We start from the raw sequence: 25,433 nt of genomic DNA, 5'->3' as shown, positions 1-25,433 counted from the left end.
AGTTCTTATAAAATTATGAAAATATCACTGACTGTAATCCGAAAGCTCACATAAAATTACAAAAATATCACTGTCTGCATAAATAAAATGCTATCGATAATAACTACCACAGCATAAAAGTTGCATATCATCAAAGCTCCCAAACTTTTTTGTATCTAGCTTCAGAAAAGTACGAACACGTATATGAAAAACAGTTATTACATGCCTTTTATAGTGACCTAACTCATGACCCGATGAATAAAATTTTGCCCCTAGAACTAATGTCGCATTAAGATGAAACAGGTAAGTCTATGTTAAACCTTCCTTTACGGTTCCAGTACAGCAACAAACTGTAGAATGGGGAAAAACTGAATGAGCGGATCACTGATTTCAGGTCCATAGTTTCTGACGGAGGAAGCAATTTGCCTGGGCAGCCTCTCCCTTTCTCTCTCCCACCGGCGGGCTGTTGCCATGACTCCTCATGAAACGAAATCAGGGGTCAGGTTTGAGTTCATCAAGCAGCAAACCTTTTCCACCACAGACTCCTCTTCAGGTTCTTTAACCATCAGCTATTTTCAATGCTGAAAGACAGTAGCTTCAGGAAGAATAGGAACAGAAATCTTAAATGTTAATTGAGAAATCAAAGTACCAAGCAGTTCTGTAAACATGCAGAAACGGGAAGCAAGAAACTATAAGTCAAAGGAGATGAGTCAAAAGAACAGAAGTGAGGAAAAGGGACAACATAAGATGAACAAAGGGAAGAGATCCAAATAATCAAGTTGCAGTGCCAGTATCGTTTTTATGGAGAAAGGAAAACAAATCAAGGAATAGCAGGAGTATAAGGCAACAGCCTTTTGATTTCAGTGCTTTTTTGTTTCACTGTGATTTTGAGTTTTTGTAAAACCACTAGATGGAAAAAAATGTCTTTCAAAAACTTGTAAGTACAAGAAAATCACAGCATACTCACTGCTGCACAGTTGCCCTAGTAGTGATGGACTGATCCTACTGATAGCGACATACACCGTCACCACCACCAAAGAGCAGCAACCTTCCTGCTCAACGCCTGATAAGCTTTAGCTAAATAAAATTAACTAATGAAAAACTCAACAATATACACAGTGAATACTATTTTGGAGCTAAAAGCCCATTTATATGACCCTTTTCCCCAAACGTAGCTTAGTTTCAATTTAAACTCTCATAACAGCGATGGGACGGGGTCGGGTGCTGCTGTGGGGGGCGGCACGGGGTTCGGTGAGGAGGGTGTGTGCCCAGGCGGATGACCGGTGCTCAGCCAAGTCCATCTATGAGTTTCACACCTGCGATATCGATGGGAACGATGTTTCCTTGAAATTATTTAAAAAAAATTTTTTACTGCGTCCAGTTCTGGAGCCCCTGCTACAAGAAAGATATGGATGTGCTGGAACGTGTCCAGACAAGGGCCACGAGGATGATCAGAGGGCTGGAGCACCTCTCCTGTGAGGACAGACTGAGAGAGTTGGGGTTGTTCAGTCTGGAGAAAAGGCGGCTCCGAGGAGACCTTATAGTGGCCTACCAGTATCTTAAGGGGGCCTACAAGAAACCTGGTGAGGGACTTTTTAGGATGTCAGGTAATGGTAGGACTAGAGGGAATGGATTAAAACTAGAGATGGGTCTATTCAGATTGGACGTTAGGAAGTTCTTCACCATGAGGGTGGTGAGACACTGGAACAGGTTGCCCAGGGAGGTGGTGGAAGCACCATCCCTGGAAGCTTTTAAGACCAGGCTGGATGGGGCTCTGAGCAACCTCATCTTGTGGGAGATGTCCCTGCCCATGGCAGGGGGGTTGGAACTAGATGATCTTTAAGGTCCCTTCCAACCCTAACAATTCTATGATTCTATAACAAACGCACGCAAACAATGAACAAGATTCCTGCTATCATTGTACCTTTGAGGGAATAAAATCAAAGTGTGTAAATCAATTCCAGCTCTTCACTCAAAAGACAGGATGTCCAAACCTGTCCCTTATCACTCCCTTGAGTAGCCCTATCCTAATGCAGATCTTTTAGAGAAAAAGATGTTAAATCAAATCAAATTTAAAAAAAAAAAAAGTGGGAAAACTAACGTGTGTCTCTTTCATTACATTCCACTTGCACACTACATTCCCTTCCTCATTCTGCATCTGTTGTCTTCACTTAGACAAAAGTATTCTGGGTGTCCATTATTCCACTGCTACGCGACACCAGGCAACACAGAGCTCTATTCTCATCTGTTCCTATATGTTGCTACAATAAACATGATAAATAATAATCTGCTCCTTTCACTGCAAATCCCCCCCTGCACTCACCAAGCAAATCTTCCAGAAAGGAAAATATTACCATTTCTGGTTTAAGTAGAAATCAAAATACATGTCTTCGTAAATATTCAGAAGGTACTGGAAAATACAACTGATTCTTCTGAATCAAATTCGTCTTGGAACTAGGATTTAATGCCTAACAGACTTGCACCGCAATATCATATCGATTGCTGCATAATCTGAATTACAAGCTTTTTCACTTAAACAAGTTATCTTAAAATATTTATTGAAAGATTAGTGCATCATCAACATCTTGGATGAGACAGATGTTTTTGCAGTTGCAGAGATATGTAAAAAGGCACAGATGAGTATAAATAAGACTAAAGATTAAACAATAAACTGAACAGTACCACTATGCAAAGCTGCTCCTGCCAGAACTTTGAGTAAATAGCACTGCTCCCCAAATCGTAAGTTTCTTAAGCAGTTTTGCTTGGAAACAGAGACACATTATTTGGTTTATTAACAGGAACAAAAATGTTCACATATTTGTAATCAACATAAAGTCAGCAACAAGAATTGCCGCTCACTGAACTTTCCATAATCTCATACCCCTCCCCTCCACTAACCTTCCTTCCATAGTCTCAAATTAAACAGACTAGCTGTAAAACAGCAGGGTGTCAAATTAAAGCACACTTTATTTTCAGAGGTCTCCACACTTCGCGGCTGACTTCCTGTCAGGAAGAGTTCCATTTCAGTGCAGAGCCCCATCAGCAGGGAGCTCACTGAATTAAGTGCCAGTTGATATTACTTTGTTTTGCATTTACCACCCATGAGAATATTGTTCAAAGATCTAGTTATAAAGTCAGCATGGTATCATCCTTCTGACTAGACTGCCAAGCCACAGGGTGTGCTCTCACTGCACAAAACTCACCTTAAATGGTGATGTTTTTTTAAGTCCTAGTGTGCTGGTGAAGCAACAGGATGCCTTTTTTCTTCAGAAAAGTCTTGCTTCTGAAGCTAAATTATGTTCCCTTACTTTTGAACATCTGCAGCAGTGTACATTCATGGAAATGAAGCTGTCCTGTTCCCCTGTCACACCCCCAAGACTCACATTTACATTAGACAGTCCACTCTCCTCCCTAAACATAAAAATGTATGTATTAATCATAAAAATTCTCAGCAGCACAGTTTTAAAGACTAATATTTTTAGCTGTAACAGACATCTTTTCCATGAAACTCACACCAATTCAAGAGAATTGTTCTTAGTAAGAGCCTATAATATCTGAAAAGCCTATAGAACAGTCACTAAAGATTGTAAAAAAAAAAAAAAAAAAGGAAAAAAGAAATGGTCCTCATTTTCCCCCCAGAACTTTACTGCAGGCAACAATTATGTTTTAGTAAGATGACCTCTCTCCACTCCACTGTGGCAAACTACTTCTAAGAAGAGTTTTATGGTTTTTAACCCTATCTTTTATCCATTCCTCTATCCAAAGTCTGCAAGTCACGTTGGCTTCTCCAAGTGTATTGTTCCAAGAAGCAACACTTCACATCAGTCCACACTAAAATACCATGGCTTTACTACACCCATCCACTTGTACCTCTCTACACACCCTCTTAGTTTAATATATAGCACCCATCCCAATTCCTTTACGTATAAACGTATTTTTTAATTTTTGTTCAAAACCACAGAGCTCGCAATTACTTTCCAGAAAACAGCTGTGTAGTATAAGCCAAAAAAACCTGGTTCTTTCAGACTACTTTTCTCGGTTTGCAGCTGCAGCTAATAGAGCTTACTTTTGTGGAACATTTCAAAATACAGCAGCTGCAAATTGCAGAAGGCATTTTCCAGGAGGTCAAAAGTAGGCCTAGATGAAATGAGTTTTAGTTAGGAAGCCATTTCTATTGCTTTGATGATTATTTTTATCTAATACACAAAAACATCATCCCCATTTAAGAGAAGTGTAACATATCAGATATTCTTCTGTTTTTCTCATACTAAATGTAAGACAACACAGTTTTTACTCGTCTTAAAATTCCACAACATGCATTTCATCTCCAAACTGTGGAGTGAGCAAGCATTTAAAATATCCTCCTAGACTAGGAATTATGGAAAGATATAAGGAGATAAAGCCAAAGTACTAGCTCACACATTTTAACTAGTGCGACTACTACCTGTCAGGATATAACTATAAAGTGCTTATTGCATCATTAAGTCAAGAAAAGGTCACTTATTATTCATGCAGTATTGGCAAATCATTCCCAATACATTCCAACCTATTTCCACACATAAGGCAAAAGCAAAGTCTAGATTATAAACTTCTTTCGTTTCTATTAGTAAGCAAACTGTCGATACGCATCCACTTGACGGACGCGCGCAAGAAACAATATTCTATCAGAATTTATTTTTTTTAAATTTAGCCAGTGACAGACACAGCTGTTTTAAACTTCATATCTGGAGGCCATACTAATAGTAAGCAAAGCACATTATTCCTGAAGCCAATAACTACACCTAAGAGAAAAGACAGTATTCAAATATATCTTAAGCACAGGAAACTTTGCTAAGGGGTCCAAGAAGTGTGAACTTCAGTGATTATTATGAAGAATAATAGGAGTTTGAAAGAAACTCCTATTTAACCATGTTAGAGTGCTCTCCAAGCAATTCAGTGGAATTCAACAGGTTAAATATTGCAGGCAATTACAGGCAATTAAACTTTCAAACAATTTAGAAAGCAACAGGAAATCAAAGTAGGAGTGAATTCCAACAGACAAATTTTACGTTACCCTGACGTTTCACACAGAATATATTACAATAACCTAGTTCTGGAGACACAAAATCTACATACCGCTTAAGTCAAAGAAAAAAAATAATATACGCACCTAATTTAAAATGTAATTTCAAAATACTCCAGTTCAAAGGAAAGGTTTTCCCAGCTGTTTCCATTTATTTCAATCTTATCAGAACTGCACTTCAGACAGCTATCTACCAAACTGATCTCCAGTTTCAAACACTTAGAATGTATAACATAGTTCAGTGAAGCAAGCAGCAAAATATCCACAGTACAAGTAATCCATTTGTAATTATTCCAAGTACTCTGCTTAGTGACACATACCAAGCATGAAAGTTGTTAATATACATTTTCAGCACCCACAGTGAGATCCTCAGAGACGGAGGTAAAACTCCCACTTGTGAAGGAAAGAAGCTACACCATTCCTAAAAAGAAACCCAGGTATATCAAGTGTAACAGAGAATCCAAGGGATCTAGACAACAGATTTGATAATTTAACCTTCTGTTTTGTTAGAAAGAAACTTACTGACAAGATAGTATCTAAAATCCAAGCACTAAAGGACTGTGTTTAAGGAGTTTGGATTCCACTGCCAGTGCCCTCCCACATCTTCCAGGCCTTTCACTCCATTTCTCCAGAGCTAACCCTACTGACCACTGGCCAAACAGCTCGTTGTGTTGCCATCAAGTGCCTTGCGGTGCAGGGGAATGCAGAAGCCCTAAACTTTATCCCCAAGATCTTACAGAAAAGAACTGATGGCTTCATATATCACAACCAAAGAAGGAAACTGCAATTGAGGACAACGCAGATGAATCACCACGGTGCCTTTACAGATTAAGAGAGCTTAATTTCTTTCAAAACTGGACTCCTCCACATTCCTGGTAAATGCCCTTAAGCTTCTGGACTACTAGCTGTTTTGGGAGGATATGTTGAAATTTTTCCTCTGGCAGATTATTCTACTTAGTGATAATAATAACTATTACCTGAAACATTAATTGAAACTTCTATACTTCGATAGCACGGCCCCTGGCTACTGTGGGATCTATGTTCCCCTCTCCCTAGCTTTGACCACAGTCTCCATCCTGCAAAACGAAGTCAGCGTAAACGAAAATATACATTGCAGGGGGAAAAGAGTCACAAGAGTTTTTGAAAAGGAAATAGTTTATAACGTAAAATCACTTCACTGAAAATATCCTGAAGCAGCACTGTACATAAAGCTCAATGCACGTTTCCGAACTACTTTCCATCCAATAGCATCTTAAAGAAGAATAGGATAAGAATCTTCCATTTTGTATAACAGTTACAAGGGCCATGTGACATTTGTTACAAGATTACACTAGGAGTGTTCCTACTACTGCCTGCATAACAATTAATAACATGCTTGGCAATCCCATGTTTTCAAACGTTAAGATTTATACAGATTAATACGCCTAGCTCCACTTGGAGCGGACCTGAGGCAGCTTCAGAATCTAAATAATCCATAGCTGAGTAAGATGTTCTTGAACACCCTCACTTCCTTCCACAGCCACCTCACCTCTACAAAAAGCTAGGCTGGCGAGATATTCTTCCAATGCTCAAATTCTTCAAAAGAGCGCAAGCAAAACAAAAACAAACAAGAATAAAAGTACACTACGAAGTCTCTGTCACGCCCGCAGGTGAAGTATTTTTCCGTGCATCTCAATACAGTGCCGTCGTACTAAATGAGAAACACCGAAAATTTCGTAACATTGCAGAGAAAGTTAGCAAGGCAAGGCAAGGCAAACGCTCACGGGCATGACTCATGCAATGTCTTCCCCTGAACTAAACAATTTAGACTTTGGGAAGCCCTTTTTTCTATTTTTCTTTATTAAGATCTAAATCATGTTCGTTTGCCTAACAGTTATGTTTCTAACCATTTTATCACAAAAGCAGTCTATTACTGATGTGCTTGGGGTTTTTTTACTCAAATACAGCTACATTCGTCTTTGGTAAAAACAAAGATCCTTTTGCAGAAGTTCACACTGTATAAAAAGAAAAACTTCTGACTCCTGATATCTTCTAAAAGGCTTTTAAAAGAAAATTAGAACACATGTTAAAATTGATAGGAAGTCATTTGGCATCTTACAAAATCCCTACAAAATCTACCCTCTGTACCAAAACAAAACACACAGATTTCTTACATCGTGGATCTAAAGGATTATTAGATCCTTTTAAATATTTACTTTCAGCTGTTAGAACACAGAAGTGATTAGATTGAAAAGCATTATCTTGATGAAAATGTAATAATCTAAACACTTGGGGCATATAAAAAGTATTCAAACTGCATTTATTCTCTTCCTATCTAAACCCGGATATTGTTAGAGTTTTGGTGCTTCTGTCGAGTTCAGCTGCCGTGGTACCTTAGTGATTCAGCCCTTCAGATAACCTATACCCAATTCGATTAAAACTTCATAGTGATCACTATAGTTATCCATCACATCAAATTGCACTTAAAAGTAAATTAGGAACCAGTGCAGATCACAGAGCATCAGTATAACGTGTTCTCTCTGCAAGTAACAAACACTGAACACCAGCCATCTTCTACATCAACTAAGATCTCCAAGTAATTCAAAGGCTTACCACACTTTAGAACACGCTGCAGAAAAGCAGAAAGCCGTTCCCGAGGTAATGAATTTGGATCGTTGATACAAAGCTTTTTTTTCTGAGTACAAGATACCCAGAAAAGCCTGAAGATCCTGTTGCATTTTACAAACATTTAAGTACTAGGGTGGAGGAGGGCTGCGTGCATGCAAAAAATCCCCTGAAAAAATCAAAATCTTAACTACCATCCTATTGCTTTTCCTTAAGGGAAATACGCCATCATATTGTTTGTACGGGTGCATGACTGCATGGCACGTGTTGATATTGTTTAAATAATTAAGATTCCTTATGACAGTAAGAGATATGATGCAACTAAGATACTGCTCATGCCGAAGATGAATACTGACTTCTTTACAAGCAACAGAATCCGTTAGCAAAGTGACTTAGTAGCACATGAAAGAAAGATCACGCTAAAGAAAGAAAGATCACGCTAAAGAAAGAAAGATCACGCTAAAGAAAGAAAGATCACGCTAAAGAAAGAAAGATCACGCTAAAGAAAGAAAGATCACGCTAAAGAAAGAAAGATCACGCTAAAGAAAGAAAGATCACGCTAAAGAAAGAAAGATCACGCTAAAGAAAAACCTTTTTCAAACGTTTCACCATTTAACCACTGACAATTGGTTTGGTGAGTTGAGATAGACAAGAAAAAAAAAAAGCAAGCTGAAGGCCTATAAGTTCATCTACACAGGCAGTAAGACCAACTTTCATAGTGTAATTTTCTTCTGCTTTAGTATTACTAATCAGCCTCTGCTGTATTTTTAAGATGCACGCGCACTGCCTTGGATCGTGCTCTTCTCTCCAAAAAACAACCCCAAAAACTATCAGCACAGCGCATGACATATTCAGCCATAATCATATTTCATTGGGCCATATGTGCAGACGCTATCACTGCACACACACACAAAAATCTGGGGTATCAGAGTTTATGCTTCCCTCTTCCATCTCCCCATGAAAGATATACTTTATCAAGGTCCAATATAAATCTAATAGCTACAGCTGTGTAGTTATACTGCAATATATCATATTAATATTTCTCGAAGATAAAATACCTAGAGAGTAAATGTATTAAAACATTGGTCTCGGGTTTATATATGCCATCAGCTATCAAGAACGTGCCCTTAATCCCTTTGAAACAACAAGGGGCAGAGAAAGGAGGAACCAAGTAGCTTTTATACCTTGCACCAACAAGCAGGGCATATGTGCAGGTAATGGTGGTGAAAGGGTCATAAAAGTTGCTGCAGTATTCATTAATTCTTAATTGCAAACTTTTAGAAAGGTTGGGTGGCATTCCACCAATTTTAAAAAGTGATACTAGAGCTGAACAGTATTTGAGTCAGTTAGTATAAGTTTATTTTATGGTCTAGAAAATTTAGATTCAGTAGGAAAAAAAAGCTCTTAAGTCAAAGATGGATCTGACAAGAACCACCTAATTAGTTCTCTTACACATATTCCACTGACAATTCCGTTGATTTACTACCGAAAGAAGCATTTTTCAAGTGCTGCAAATTCTGTAAATTCAGAGGCATGAAGGAAAATTATGGAACCTATTTCACCTATTTTTGTACCTTTTCACCTTGGAGGTACAATAATGGGACAAATGCTTCATGTGTGTGAGCAACGGATAAATGTTTTTAATACCTTCATGAGAGAGTGGGGAAGAACACAGTTTTTCTTACTTAGTCATGGATTTCAAGAAAATATCTGACAAATGAAAGGAAGCACAGTAGCATATTTGCTTCATGGATAAACATGCACTCAATTCATAAATGCCCCTTCGTGTTTTAAGCATAGAGCGAGAGTCCTTCTAGATGAAAATATTTTATTCAGGGGTGATATCACAGTTTCTCCACGCAGAAGCCTTGTCTCACAATAGCATAGGAGCACCTTTAACATTCTGACGTCACTCATTTAAAAGGGATAATAGACACAGGACTTCTCTCTTTTGGCTGGTTTAATTACCCCGACAGGATGCCAGGCCAGACTAGATGGTGCTTCTAGGTTCACTGTACTGTATGCATTTCTGATAAATGGGAAAAGAATAGATGACCTGGCAGAAGGCTCAGACAATAACATGTGATTTACAGGACATGAACGCAGCTACTATAAGATTTATCTGACAGCCCTCTCCGATAGTGGACTGTTGAGTATCCGATGGAATGATTTCTAGTCTGGAAAGTCTGCTACTGAGTAGCCATACACATTATTTATTTATTAGATGTTTTGGGTTGAAACCATTTTTAAATGATGCACTTCACAATGCTCAGCCATAAATTTAGTTTTAAGCCCTGGAAGGGAGGTAGTGTTATTGGAATGTGTGTCAGACTGAATTAGGATGAGCAACACAACGCTTTTATAAAGTGGCCTTGAATGCAACGTCGATTCTTTCAAAAATGATATTAATGTCAAATAAGCAGGAACACTTTGCAGTAATATTAAATGAAGGATTTCTTTATGTTTTGATAGATTTATATAAATCCAAGTATACACACTGAGACACATCTCAAAATGTAGCGTGTCTATCAAAAAACACAACTGGTTTCGTCTTAGAGAAAGCCTTTTGTCTGTGTCTCAAACCACCTGTTTCTCTCTTTACCTTGCGTTAAACATAAAAGAACGTATCAACACATAAACACAAAACTAAAATACAAAAGCAGCGGTCTTTCTCCATATGCCTAAAGGTAGGAACTTTACACAAGAGAAGAAATTAACCAGGTGTCACAAATAGTTTCACAGAATGGTATCATTTCAATTTTTTTTAAAATCACTTCCCCTGTGAAAGAGTTTTATTTTCACAACTCTATGAAGAAATTACTTGAGAGATAATATTATTCTATTTTGCACGTCTGAGAAAGGAAAAAAACATATTCCAGCCATAAATCTAAATAAACAGCAGAAAAATTTCAGATGTTTCAGAAAGACAATCCAAGTGCTTACATCACGTACACAATATTTAAAACAAATTTTCAGAAAGAGGTTAGCATAAAAAACACCAAAGATATTAATCAGAGTAATCTTTCAATTTCATAAAATGATGGCTGACAAATTTGTGAAGTTTTAAATCAAATTTGCAGATACTTACTTTGTAACTATGCCACATTATTTATGTGATTAAAAACTAGTTTTTGACCTGATCTTTTGATCTTTGGCACTTCATCCTCTCCATCTCCTCTTAAAAATTAATTAAAATTTTAGCAAAGAATATCACTTCACTTCCCACCCTATCTTGGGTTTAAAAAAAAAAAAAGGAAAAAAGAAAAAAAAGGAAAAAAAAAAAAAATCAATCAAGCTCAACCCCATCTCCTCCCAGTATCTGTAAAATGTCGGCTTGAAATTCAATTTCATATCTCTCAAGCTTTCATGTAGCAAAAGACAGTTCACTTCTTAACAAAATAAATCACTTCTGTGATTGCCATGCTGACCTCTTTGAATTAGGAAAATTCAAAGTGAAAAATGTAATTATCACCCCAGAACAATCTGTATACATCTGGAGCTAATTTTAGATTCATTTCTCACATCATTTTTCATATTCTGCCAAAAATTACAGCTGCTATGTAACTTTAAAAAGACTTTGAGGTCTTTGTGACTTTATTGGTTTATTTCTACATTGCACAAAGAACAACCTCAGTCTCTGCAACTAGCGCTGCTAAGCAATCACGATATCCTCAATTTGATTAGATTAGCATTAAGTGGCATTGTGACACACATGACAAATAGATGCATTAGAGCACGTCATTTATTCCTTATCCTTTCCACTTCCCAAAACCAAACAAGTGACGTACAGTACAGAGCACAACATGATTTTAAAAAAGATTAGATTATCCTACCAAAAAAAGAAGGAAAGGTCAGCCCCTAATTATGGATACAAGCAGCACGGATACTGAAAACTAATTTTTTAAATGGTAATACCAAGCTGTCAGGCGCATATTTAATACTCAGATTACTTTTACTCTTAACACATTAGCAAATGAATAGTAAAACTTGTATATGGATTTCTTGGTAGCAAGGATTCTTTTCCAATTCAAATCAGCAGCAAATTCATATTCTAGAAGTCGTGAACAATGTCCATTTCCAGAACTGCCACATGTAAAATAACGATCTCTAAATTCCAAAAGTTCCATAAGGAATATTAAATCTCAGGAAAACTAGATGAGCAAAGTTCTAGATACATTCATTAATAATAAGCTCACTAGAAAACATAACTACTCTTCACTAGTTCATTGTAAAATCTATTAGGTGTAATCTCCAGAAGTAATTGTTCTTATTGCACTTTATTGACAATGCAGACTATCGATTTTTCACACCTTCTATGATTCTTTCATTTGTATTCATGAAATGTCTATCAGCACACTCTAAATAAATTTGGCAATATAGGCACTAAAACGAATAAATCGATGTGAAGAAACATTAATTTTGCATTATCCTTATTCGTCAGGCAAGCAAACCATAAGGGTTGTAAATGAAGGTCAAAGGTTTTGAAATGGGTCAGAACCCTTGACCTCTAGACCAATACCATTCCCATTAAAAAAGGCTATTTTAAAGTTTTAAGTAGGGGAATTTACTACCAGAAAGGTATCATTTTTAAGGCACCAAAAGAAAGGCTCAATAAAAACAGTCTTCCATTTAATTACCAAAAAGAAAGCAAGAAACCCCAAAAGACAATCCAATTAATACAGCATGTACAATTTTAAGAAAGCTCCTTCGACTCTGGCTCTTTTCTAACCACAGGAACGGGCAATTCTGAGGTTCTTACACATCTAAAATCACTTCGCCTTTAGGAATGTAGAATGCCCCCAGCTGCTGACAACCAGGGTTGCTTTCTTAAATTTTTCTCAAATTCTTAGTACTTGTCAAATCAATTAAGAATGACAGGGTTTCAAAAGTATTTATCACTCATTTCATAACCTCTACACAAAAGGAAAAATTCTATTCATCCCAGAGGATTCAGCATGCCAAGATGCAGAACTCAATCTGTTTCTATAACCTTAATATTTTATCGATCCTATTTTATCTTACAAAAATGACAGCGCAGAATTACTTAGGCACACCACCATCAAGGTTATGTAAATGCTCAATAGTTAGGTAACATAAAACCCTTAGCATTTTCTCTCTCCGAACGAATAGACACAATTACTATGATTTTTTTTTTTTAATCAAAAGGCCTTGCACATAATCTTTTTACCTATTACACATAACCTTAAGTTTAAAGTAAAATTTTAACTGTAATTTCCATTGTGTTGAAAGACAGCAATTTCAGACAACATTGTTACTTACACCTCACCTGAGAGCAAAGAAGCATCACCAGCTCCACAACTGAACTGCTAGATTTCATGCACACAAGACCTACAAAAGCAAAAAATGGTATATATAAACGCATGCTTACATGGCACCAGCTGTTCATACAAACTGTTTTGAAGTGCAATAGATTAGAAGCATTATGACAATGAAAGGAAAGCTGAAATTCTCATGCCACTTCCAGCTCAATTTTGTACTTTATCAGCACAAAATAGAAGTATGTACATGAGAGGGAGATCATCACTTCCATGCCTCACATCTAAAGATGCAGGTAACAGTAATACATTACCTCCATTATTCACAGTTTCATAAATGTTTGTATGTCAAAATGATCAGAAGTGTGGTTAACATATGTTATATTAATCCACTGTATCTACATTTTGCTATTTCTTGAAGGATTGGGTCATTATATATGCAGAGAAGGGAAATGGCTTTATGACCTTTGCTTTCTCCATTGCGCGTTCTCCTTTCAGCCCCCAGCTATCAATCAAGTTTCCATTTTGTTTCATGGCAGCAGACATCCCAAACACTCTTATTAGTACTTTGACCCTTAACCCCACACTAAACCTTAGCAGAAGTGCAAGCAATAACCTATTATATATTCTCGATTGTTTATAAACTAATTTGACTATTATTTTTATTTGTGTTCGCATTTATTTTGGGTGTCTACAATTGGTTTTTAGGGACAAAAATGGGGTTTGTGTGTTTATTTTTGTCTAGACAGTTCAAACGGTCCCAATAATTTCTCTGCTTTTTTTTTTTGATGATCCAATCTACGAAATAGTCATCTCTCTGTGTATATAATCTATACTACAGTCAAAATACTTTGAAACCAGATTATCTAACTAAATAGGATATTTAATTCCCTGGCAAGTAAAGCTTTAAGAAAAATATCTTTCCTGTTATTCTTATTAATTGAATGAAAGAAATTTGTTCACAAGACAGCTTCCATTGAAATGTTTATCAGCTAAAGCAATGCCCACATGTATAATCAAAAGTAGAATCCCATTTTCTTCAGTCTTACAGAAGACAATTCATACACTTTCTGCCACTTCTTCCTACCCCAAAAGGTAGGCAAGCTAAATGCCTAAACTAAATAGTTTTAATTTCAGTGAAGCTTAATGAAGTTTCAATTTTGATATCAGCTGTCTTCAGTAAAACACTTGTCAATGTTTGATTGTGTTTCTGAAACTCTAATTGTGTTTCTGACAACGTTAACCATATTCAGCAAGACATACAGAATGCCTCTCCTAATCCACAAAACAAGTCGTTTCAAAAATGTTTTTAAAAAAGAACTTTAATTCCCCAGCAAGCAAGTAGGTCTCCTAGTGCAAATACAGCTCACGTGCAAGCAATCAGCTCCAATTAAGCAATCATGAGCTTCTAACATGGGACTACTTCATTACTGGAAGCTGCAATAAGCTCAGTCCCGAATTCAATTGACTGCCTTAACTGGACAAAAAAGTCAATTTTCACCCTAAAAATCAGTGGACGAAATGATTTATATGATATAACCAAATTATGAGAAAATTGGAAAACTGGTGTTCACTAGTAAATTCACAGTGTTCCAATACGTGTGGTTTTTTAAATTGAGGCCATTAACGTCTGCATTGCAGAACTGAGCCTTGTTTTTAAACAGAGAGAAACCCACCAGTTGAAAGAAAACTCAATCATCTCAAACTCAATCATTTTAAGCCAACACCAGGGAGAGTCATGATCGTTGTGGTGCACCTGAATCTTCATCTTCTCAAAAGAACCAGAGAATTCTTCTCAATACTGACAATGTATTCCTCTTACCTGCATGATTGCCTTCCAACTAGAAACCAAAAAGACAGAAGCAGATTCACGTGCAAGAGAGAGACCATAACATGCTCTGCTGACAAAGATCCCAAGAAGCCTTCTGTTACCACAGTAAAAGGGCAAGGTGTTCCTAACTTAACTTCCTACACTATACTCTATACTTCACTTTGTATCAAAGTGTTACCCTGACACCAAGTTTTCTTTTTAAGGCTCAGAAAATACATTTCGGACCCCAGCTTCTATGGGACAATTCCCTGGAAGCAGTGGAAACCCAAGGAAGAGACAACAGCAATTCGTCCCACATAACAAGATACAGGAAACTATGAGATGAGATGGAGGCAGAGAGGCCGCAGAGATGGCGAAGATGAGGAGGCAATGACAATGACCTCAGAAGACTAAAGACCCGAAGGGACAGTGAAATCCAGCGGACAGCACTGTGTGGGAAGGCAGGAAGAAAGCTTCTAAGGCAGAGCCAGCAGAAAAAAAAGACATTTGGAGTCTCCAAGGTAAAACAAAGCACACATTAAAAAAAAAAAAAACCAAACTTTTTTTAAATGGAAACTTACTTGTACCTTCTATCAGCAACTCCTGCCCATGGCTGCCCAAAAGAGTCCGAGAAAGAAAGGGAGCAAAATCCACAAAAATCTCTCTCAGAAGTGGGGCAGCTTTTTCCAAAGCATGTTCAAGCCTCTCTGTAATACTAGTAGAGAGATATACGTCATTAACAAAAAGAGAAGGAAGTTGCTGGAATTTTGTAGAAAGGAGTATAGTTTTTGGCAACGTTTAAGTGATACATGCATCTAAGAAGGAATCAATAATCCGACACTCGTATTTTCCCAAACCTTCATTTGGTATTGAACATCAGCTAAACAACATTCTTAAGTGATGTGGAATCGGGATATCAACTGTAATATCAAAAATGTGAGCCACAGCACAGCTGTCCAGATGTTCCATTGAAGAAGTTACCTCATATTTGAAGCAGAATCCTCAGGCACTGAAGAAACTGTAGGGACAGATGGCAATTTTGAACTAGATGATCCCCTTCCTACAAGAGAAAGTAATAAACGAATTACAGAAGAAAACGTGCCAGAGGTTAAACGACTGGACCAGAAAATAAAACCTCGAGCTCAGCTTCTGCGAATCAATGGTTTTCAAGTGCGTGGTGAGGACTAGGTAAACCCTTTCACCTCTTTGTACCTCAAACTTTTCTTCAAACTTTTCTTATGACTCCTATTTCCTTACATTCCTGTTTACCAGGTATGCCACGGCAAGCTCTTTCAATTTTGCTCTCGCACAAATAGAAAGTAATTCAAGGAAGCCTTGCAGTTTGCTTTGTGAAGGAAGTCAGACTAGATGGCAGTGATCCCTTCTGACCTTATAACCCATGATTCTCTCCGAGTACAAATAATGTCTCACACCCTTACTAGTCCTGTAGTGTACTAATGCTAATATACCTAATATATAGCCAAATGGTAACATTTTAAACCATCTCTTTTGGTTGCTGGAAGTGCTCATCCAGTTTTAAGTAACTTGCCCAGAAACCCCTTAATTTTTTGGCTAAAATTAAAACATATTTGTGTCAAAATGAAGCAGAACACACAATGAGCAGGTATTTTCAACAGCCTGGCTTGAATTTTTGCAACACTAGGACGCCGACAGAGACAGCTACGATAAAATTCACCATTGCACTGCCAGCATCATTAGCGTGATGGCAGTGGTATAACCTCATTTATGAGTTATTAACTTTGCCACATCAATTATTCAAAGGTTGATAGGGAAGACTGAGTCATTTATGTATCCTATGGCTACAAAAAAAAAAATATGCAATTGTGTTATGTCAAATTGACACTACATGGCTCTCATCAGCAGAGTAGGAATCTGTAAATACTAAATTCTGCTGTTCAGTATATAAAGAGAAATACAACCTCCATACTGCAGTATGGATTGGTATTAGCAATGATGAAGAGGGGGTAAGCAAGACAGCCAGAGATTTCACAGATATTTGCTGCCAGGATAGGAATGGTGACTCACAAATCTTGCATTGCATTCCAAACTATAGAGAGGAATGAATCTTAGCAGACAGATTTCTGTGCATTTCCCAAGAGCGTGACTGCTTCAAGTCCATCTGCAATCCTATCTCTTTCCGACCTTAGACCCTGTCCTATTCTCTTTCCTCTCACCTCGCCAGTTTCAGATTCTAATGCTGCTGGAAAGAGGGGGGGGGGGGGGGGGGGGGGGGGGGGAAGAAAAGAAAAAAAAAAAAGGAAAGAAGCATGAAAGAAGAGAGTTTAATCATTTCAGTTCCCACATCTACCTTAGCGAAGACGTGACCCTTCTCAGAACTATAACTATAGAAAAAATCATGATCGTCCCACCTACACTGGAGTGAGCTCAGTTAAATGCAACTTGTAGGAAAACAAGCTGCTAAAATCTAGAAAGTGTCTACCAAAATGCGTCAACTGCAGCTGTTCAAAGTCTTTCTACTTGACTGAAGTGGAATAGATTCGTAAAAAGGTGGCAAAGACAGATCCCTATACTAAGTTTATTTCTCCTGTCAAATTTCAAACTCCTGCTCCAAAACACTGGCACACAGAGCTTCCCCCTAGAAATGCTGGGGGTTTGTGCTTTGTTTGGGTTTTTTTATTATTTTTTTTTTTTTTCCTCTATCTGGGGAAGATGTTTTTCTCTAATCTTGCTTTAAAGGCAGCACAGAAACTAATAAATTAAACCAATGCATCAAACGGTGAAAGGTTTTGCACTCATGTCTTTTTCTTTCTTCAGAAGTAGGAAGTATCTTTGTGGATGTGATTTGCTTATGCCTGTCATAAATTCAACGTGAAGCTCTTATTTTGACTTTTGTATGGGATGACAGGGTCAGAAAGAAATTTTCAGTGGCCCATATAAAATGATGGACAAGAAAGCGGGGAACAAAGAGTTAGCTGAAAGCAAGGTGGAATTTGAATCTTCCTATAAATTATTCCTCAATAATTTATCTAATAAAGACAAATGAAAGATACGTATCTGAACGTTTCAATGGTGAAGTCTAGATTCTGTAAATATTTTCAATATTTTCATGGATATAATTCCATTTCTTTAACATCTAATTTTACATAGTCAAATCACCAAAAAGTATTTTGAGTATTCCCAAAGGAAAAGCCATCAAATGATGTGCTAAAAATTACAACGGAGCCTCCTGTACAGAAGAACAAAACACAGCTCACAAAAGGCAACACGCCATCTAATTCAGTGGTTCCAAAGACTCCAGTTCTTTGTGGGATACTTAATAGCTACAATAATTCTTTTTTGGGGGGTTGGGTTTGTTGTTCTGTTGTTGGTTTGGTTTTGGTTTTATTTTTTTGATTGGTTTGTTTGGTTTTTTTTACACACATCTGTTCATACTTAAATATGCACAATACACTGCCTGTTGGCATAACAGTCATCACAAGGCTAATAAAGAGACACACGCTCAATCTGGGGTAACTTGGATGTTTTTGGGTTTTGTTTTATTTTGTGGGATGGATTGGTTTTTTTGTTTGGTTTTCTGTTTTTACACACAAAGGCACTGGTAAAAATGGCTAGAGCGGAAGGTAATCACTGAACACAGACAGGACTTGATTTTTTTCCTTTTAGAAATCAAAACAAATTGATTAGGTAAAAATGTAAAAATCTATCTCATTTTAAGTTAAAATCAACTTTTAAATATAGACATAACAGAAAAATCACTGATAATTTGAATTTGACAACAGCATAAGGCAGGCACCTATATAAACTGATCTACTTTTTGAAGATTATGTAAAGATATTTATGGCCTGAATTTCTTCATGCTTATCATCACCTAAATCCACATTCCAAACTCAGACATGTTTCACTAAAAGGAGTGAATCTCAGATTTATCACAGCTGAGAATTTCAGGGCTGGGTTTTTTGGGGAGGATTAGGCATGGTGATTTTTGCATTCAAATTCTGTTTTATGGAAGTACTTTTTTTACTTTATTTAACTCAGAAGTGGCTTTTTATTCTACTATTTTCTCTGCCTTTAGTAAAAAAAAAAAAAAAAGAAAATGCTTCAGTAGCATATTTTCATCCACAGCACACATGTGGGTAAGTGCAGTAGCTACTTCAAACATGTGGAACTCAACTGACTTATCTCTTCCTTATCCTTTCACTGATAAACTGGCTCCTTCAAACTGACAGTTTTACAGACATTTGCAAGAACATAAAAGAAAATGCAAATAGATCATCTGTCTAGCACCCTTACAGTGAAACCTTATTGTTTATTCAAGGTCCCCAAGGGTCTAAACAAATAACGTCTCTAGTAATAAAATATTGTTAAAGAAACTCCTTGTGCAAGACCCTTACGGTTTTGCATATAAGCTTACAAAGTACGCTTGGCAATACACAAGGAGTGTATGATACACTTCACTCTGACAGGATGGAGATGAAGTAAAAAAAAAAAAAAAGAGTGTTGAATTAAATAACCATACCTCTTAATTTTGTACAACTGACCTACCATACATAAATACATGGATGCCCTTTATGAAAGGAGTATCTGGTAAAATAATGAGCTCACTCAAAACTACGCTTCCGGGGCTGGAAGTGTACAATGCAAGACTACAATGAAAGGTTTTACAAGCTAATATAAGGGATCTGTTACATAAACACATCTGTAGGTTAAACCAAAACAGATTTTGCAAAACAATGGTGCACGCTCTAAACAGAAGTTGCTTTAAAACAGTTTCTGTACTGAAACAGTATTAAACCACTTCAATCGCATATCATTAGGATTTGAGATTTTTAAGTGGCATTCTGCTTTAGTAACTAGCCTTCAAGTACTGGCACTGTAAAGTCGTAATTCTCTTTGAAAGAGTTACTATAATCCTGTGAATTTCTTGAACTACCTCTGCACTGATGATAACTCATTTCACATTCATTTTTCTTACTTTAGCATGTCTCCCACTGACTTATTTTATTGCGACACTTCAAGGTTATTTTCACCTCTGTATAAAAATCAATGAATACCATTCTTTGCAAAACAAGCCAACTGCAGGAAAAAATTTACATTTTCCTCCACGTAGGACTAGAAACCAGGACTAGAAACTAGAAACTCCTTTTTTATCTCCTGTTACTGCTTATTCCCAGGTTTCTTCCAAGCATCCACCTCCTTTTTCACCTCAGCCTTTGACGTGGCCTTGTTTATGACTTCACACTTTAGGGAACAGCCCATGTCTCTGCTCAGGAGCAGCAGAAATCCTGCTGGCAACGCTGTGTGGCTCAGAGGCAAAACAAGTGAAGCTCAAAGAACTTCAAGTAAAAAGGGGAGGAGGGAGGCAACAGAAATTGAGCGGAACTTCTCTGTGTTTTCTACACTTAAGAGTATCAGTAAGAACAAGACACAATTCAGTCCTGCTTCGTACAGACTCTTCATACTCCTTTTTTAATAAAAGTCATATTTGAACAACCATTTGGAAAATGAATAGCGAAAGCCTCAAAATTGCATTCTTTAGAGCGAAGCACTAATAAAACACATGTGAAATCCTTCAAGCACATAAACAGAGAAACGGCATCAGAGAAAACAGTGGGAGTGCAAACTGCGAAACAGTTCAAAAACGTTCACACCACTTCAGACCATTACAACTGTAACTGAAACATTTAAAAGGAAAACTAAGTGACAAACAAAACTACAAATATCCCACTAGCATACTGACAACAGCTCAGACAACTCTGCCAAGTCCCGCCTATCCAAACATTAGTCTTGCCTTTCCAATAGCCTTTCTTGGACACAACATGTGTGAAATCCCTGCATGAAATCTCACATTCAGACTATGAGCCAATCCAAGGAAGAAACAACCCAAGCAAATTCCTCCGCCTTAGATTATTACTAGTAAATATGCTCTTTTCCTCAATACCACACACTGTAAGAGACAAATGATTGGCTCAACATGGGCTTTATTTTCTCCATTCATTTCCTAGATCTTTCAACAATTGGAGCAGCAATTCCAGTAGACCAACAACCCAAATATCAGCCATCAGCAACATACTGACGGGCAGGTTTAGACAACAAGGGGCCCGGTTGTATTCGGAAAAGGCTTTTTGTGTCGTGAAATACTCTGCGGCTTGAATGAGTGAAGGTGAAGAAACTTCTGCAAAAAGGCCAGGCTGTCTGAGGCCAAAACATGTTTTCACCCTCTTTCAAAGTATCAGAGGAACGGAGTGAGCTTAGATGGTTATCTTTCCAACTTGTCAACACTTTGTCTTTGGTAGGCCAGGACATGTCACATCCACTTGATATAAGCTTAGGACAATCTTAAGGTCAAATATCTGAGATACTCACGGACCTTGAGCTACAGGCAAGATGCAACCTCCAGGAAAAAAATATTAGGAAGGAGGTTGATGAATTCTGAGCACACACAAATGACAAGAGAGGCATCTGGGACCACACAAACTAATATTTCAAGACAGATCCTACCTTGACCAAGCAATTCTGACATCACATCTACAGGTGGAGGATGCTCACTTCTCTATAAAATTTATTCACGAATAGTGCTTATGTACACATTGCAACTGAAACGCTACCACTTGCTGTTTAATTCCATTTCAATGTTTGTATATCCCTTTCATCTCTGCTTTGGAGGAAATCGACTCAAGTCTCCGCAATAAAGCATTGTATGTTATTATATTAAGGTTCAGTTCACTTAATCAGTTTTTAAAACATATCCAACAAATGCATACAAAACTCACTTTTAAAAATTCTTTGACTTTAGAAAAAACAACTGAAATGTATTTTTAAATGTAGCAATAATGTTTAATAAGTAGCCCTCATATAAAAGGTGAAAAAGCACAAAATTTATATTCACTGCAGAAACACCTAGTCTCAGCACGTTTTTAAAAAGGATTTGATTCATTTTTTTCCCTTAATTACAAAAGTAAAGAGACTTACAGTGAAAGTCAGCTGAAAAAAAAAAAATGAGAACAATGTATTGATTCTCCACTGCATGAAAACAAAAATTAGTGAAAGAACATGTGATTTGAAGTCAGGGGAAATTATATACATTATATTTTCTTTTTATAGGAAGCTTGCTCACTGCTACTTGTATCCTCAAATAAAAGAGTTAAAGACCTTCTACAGAACTTTATTTCCAACTTAAATGTATGCAATTTACACAAACAACATAAGTGTAAACCACTCCATCTCTGCAAAATTTTTGTTTCCATGCCATTATTTCACTGGGGAAAAAGAAACGGTCTCACATTTTAATCTGTTTCAGGCATGATTTCATTTATCCTTTTTCTTTTAATTAATTAGATAGCCAGTCTAAACATGTCTACTATTTTTAATCCCGATTAGTTTCTTTTTATGCATATCAGTTCAGATTACGTGTCCAATTTTTGCCAAAACTCCCAGACATGCTGGCAGTCACAGAGTTACGAACTACATCAGTATTGTTTATTGTCTGGATTTCTTGTACATTCTACAGGCACGGGAGCACCTATTTTTTCTTCTATACATTCTTAAAAGATTGACTAAATCTGAAAAACCAATACTGTTTTGTTTCTATTAAAAGCAAGTGAATACTGACTTCAGAAATTGTAATAATTAAGCTCACATCTAGCCTGGGTAAACAAGTAAGAAGTTAATGAATTAGCAATTCTTTTAAACCATTACAACGTAGGTAAGGTTTTATTATTTTAAAAACAGATTAGCTGCTCAGAGCTGACCTTCCCCAAAGAACTGCGACATTTTAAAGGACAGCTAATTTTCCTAGTCCAAGCATTACTCCTAGACTAGTATAGTGCTACCTCCTGCAATTTCAGTGACAAAATGGATTCTCCCTTTTGCAAAGAGTAAGAACATACTAGATTTCAACAGCTTTGCTTTTCCTTTATCATGGCTGGAACAAAACTTCTTTGATTTTCCTAAGAAATGCAGCGGGCAGTTAAAGATGGCAATAAATATCTTCCAGACACACAAGTACTAGAGGACATGAGAACGGATTACATTTTTATCCTCAGTCTTTGCAAGTTGGATGTAAGTTCACAGAAACAGGAAGCAAGAAACTCAAACATTGAAAAGAAACACCAATAATCAGACATAGCTTGAGATTTCCTTGATTAAGATGCAAATCAATTCTAAGTCTTGACGTTAAACTTTGTGGGCACAAACAATTATGAGATCCTACGCAGCCTTGGGACTTAAACATGGCTAAGCAGAAAAACATGCCTTTGACACAGTATATAAGGTTAAACATCATTTATCTCATACAGAATGACTAGAGAGACTAAGGGTTCAAAGGACCTCTTGCTTATAAACAACCTACTCAATTTTGTCCCCACTGAAAAAACTGTCCAAAGCAATTAGTTCAGCATCAACACTGAATCCGACCTCAGGCTAAATCTATTGGAAACACTTGTATATAATTTTCAGTCTTACTTCGCACATATATCCTTGGACAAATACCCTACAATTTATAAACAAGCTTATATTCTACATAACAAAAAAATCTGTAACAAATAAATATGGTATATTTAGAACATACTGTATTTATACTGAACACAAGTTAATACAGTACATCTGCTCTACAAAAACTGTGAGGAATCTTGAAATTATGACAAATATTGTCCAGACATTTGCATTTGTTCTGCTAGATAAAGGTAAAAGGAAAACTCCCAAAAAGTTTAGCAAAGCTCTTTTTTTTTTTTTTTTTTAGTTTATGAACAGGAGGTTTTTTTTACATTTCTGTAGCTACAGCATCAAAACCAGGAATAATAAAATCAAAAAGAAAACATCAAAAACGAAGAATTCTTACATTCATGAACTGATATAATGTCACTGACAATTGGTCCAGTTTAACTTAGAGTCATGTCTACTTTTCAGGATCTGATACTGGTCTTTATAAGAGGTACGGGTACTGAATGCAGGCCTGCAAGCTGCTATATGAGGGCATATGACAAAAATATAGACAAAGTAGTATGCAGGACACAAAAGTCTCAAAGGTCCTTTTCTGTGTCTTTGTAATTTAGAACATGTTATACCAAATACACTCCCATAGTTCAAAAGAAAGAAGTGTAAAATACCATCTTCCCAGATTTTCGGCAGAAATATCTAAAAAAATACAACCAGCAATGAGTATCTGTATTCTCAGTACAAGCAAGACTCACATATAGACAGGTAATATATATACACACTCTAATCAGTATTACAATTGAAGGCAACTAATGACTTAACGTCTGAAAAGCCATCGTTCTCATCTAAGGTGTTTTGATATATGGATAACTACAAAAACCTTCTCACCTTCACATAAAACATAAGAAAAAACACAGAGCAAACTGAAAAAGTGAATGGGGAGGGAGGGAGATGCAAGAGAGGAAGGGCTGGGATTTAAGTTGCTTAATTTACCCTTACTCACCAGGAGATTCTCCTGACAAATCCGGAGCTTGAGCCGAATCTAAAGAAGAAACCACACTGACAGCATTTGTAGGAATACCCACAGCAGCTGTAGAAGAGGAAATGGTCGATTTCTTTGGTGGTACAACGACACTCCTAGGTGAAGACAAAAAGTTAGTAAATAATACTGTATGAAGGTTCACACATCATGATCCTTGTTTACACAACTAGTACATCCACTTCTATGTCCTGTAAAAGTACCGTTCCTTCCCTATTTTCTATTTTCTTTTCCCATCATCTTTGGCAATCTACCTTAACCTAAAGAACACTTCAGCCTTGTTTAGTTTTTATGGTACACTTTAGTATTTCATCCAGGTCTGCAAAATCCCTGAAAAACAAGCACACAGTGAGATCAGCAGGCTAAGTGACCTGCAAGTAGGTTTTACTTTTTACCTTAGTTTCCCTAAGATCTGGTTTTAAAGCTCAGGCAACTATTTGCAAAAGATATCACAGTATTCAAAATTATCAATGCTGAAGGTTGCCTTGACAGTATATTACCTTCTGGTATTCTAACACAGAATTTCTGTTTTGCGTTAGACCAATTGAAGAAGGATATACGATAGCTAAAAACATCGTAACACATATCTGCGTGCACATACAAACATTCACACATCTTAAAAATATGACTAAGGCATGAATTTGAGTATATCTCATCAATCAAGTTTTACATATATAACAAATCAAAACATTCTTTGGAGTCGAAGAGAGAATCGCCATCTTTTATACAAGTTAAACGTCAGATCTTACAGTCAGCATTAAGGATTACACCAGAGGAATAGATGCAAAGTGACAAGTTAGGCATGGAGATTTATGTCACTTGTTACTAAGACATCTATTTATGCTATACCAATTTCAATTAAATTGTAGTACTTTATTCCAAATACCTAAAAGGCCTTGTTAAGCATACGTTAAAGGCATTTTTAATTGCAAGTTAGCTCCATAAACATGCAAAAACCCAGCTAATGAGGTAAAGAGTACAGCTGATATATAATGCACTCCCACAGCAGCGCTTACTTTTAATTACCTGGTGTTAACCGTAAGCTGAAAGTCTTCAACATTCAATATATTTAATCACATCTTTGTTGACAGTACTGTAACTACACACTGAAAGTATTCCCTTAATAGCTTTAAAATACTCATTTTCTAAATAAAGTAACTTAGAAACTTGACCCAAATTCAGGTGTGATAATAACAACCACAGAAGTTCTGTCAAATATTTCTAAAATCGTTCTTGCTAGAATGGGGA

The 25,433-nt window shown here is 36.8% G+C and overlaps 1 protein-coding gene across 4 annotated transcripts in view; it reads right to left on the bottom strand.

Moving 5' to 3' along the window:
* The window catches only part of LRBA (LPS responsive beige-like anchor protein), a 414,027-nt gene that overhangs the window by 285,609 nt on the left and 102,985 nt on the right, over positions 1-25,433 (bottom strand). For 3 of the 4 annotated variants that reach the window (XM_074588815.1, XM_074588817.1, XM_074588818.1), the window contains 4 exons: positions 24,150-24,283; positions 15,713-15,791; positions 15,313-15,446; positions 12,933-12,994 (listed from right to left, as the gene is read on the bottom strand). In XM_074588815.1, coding sequence (XP_074444916.1) covers positions 12,933-12,994; positions 15,313-15,446; positions 15,713-15,791; positions 24,150-24,283 — 409 coding nt within the window. The remainder of the gene's footprint in view (positions 1-12,932; positions 12,995-15,312; positions 15,447-15,712; positions 15,792-24,149; positions 24,284-25,433) is intronic. The other variant, XM_074588816.1, reaches the window with a different exon arrangement.

This window comes from Larus michahellis, chromosome 5 (genome assembly GCF_964199755.1).
Source record: "Larus michahellis chromosome 5, bLarMic1.1, whole genome shotgun sequence".
NCBI classification, from domain to species: domain Eukaryota; kingdom Metazoa; phylum Chordata; class Aves; order Charadriiformes; family Laridae; genus Larus; species Larus michahellis.
This window is presented reverse-complemented; position numbering and strand designations above follow the sequence as displayed.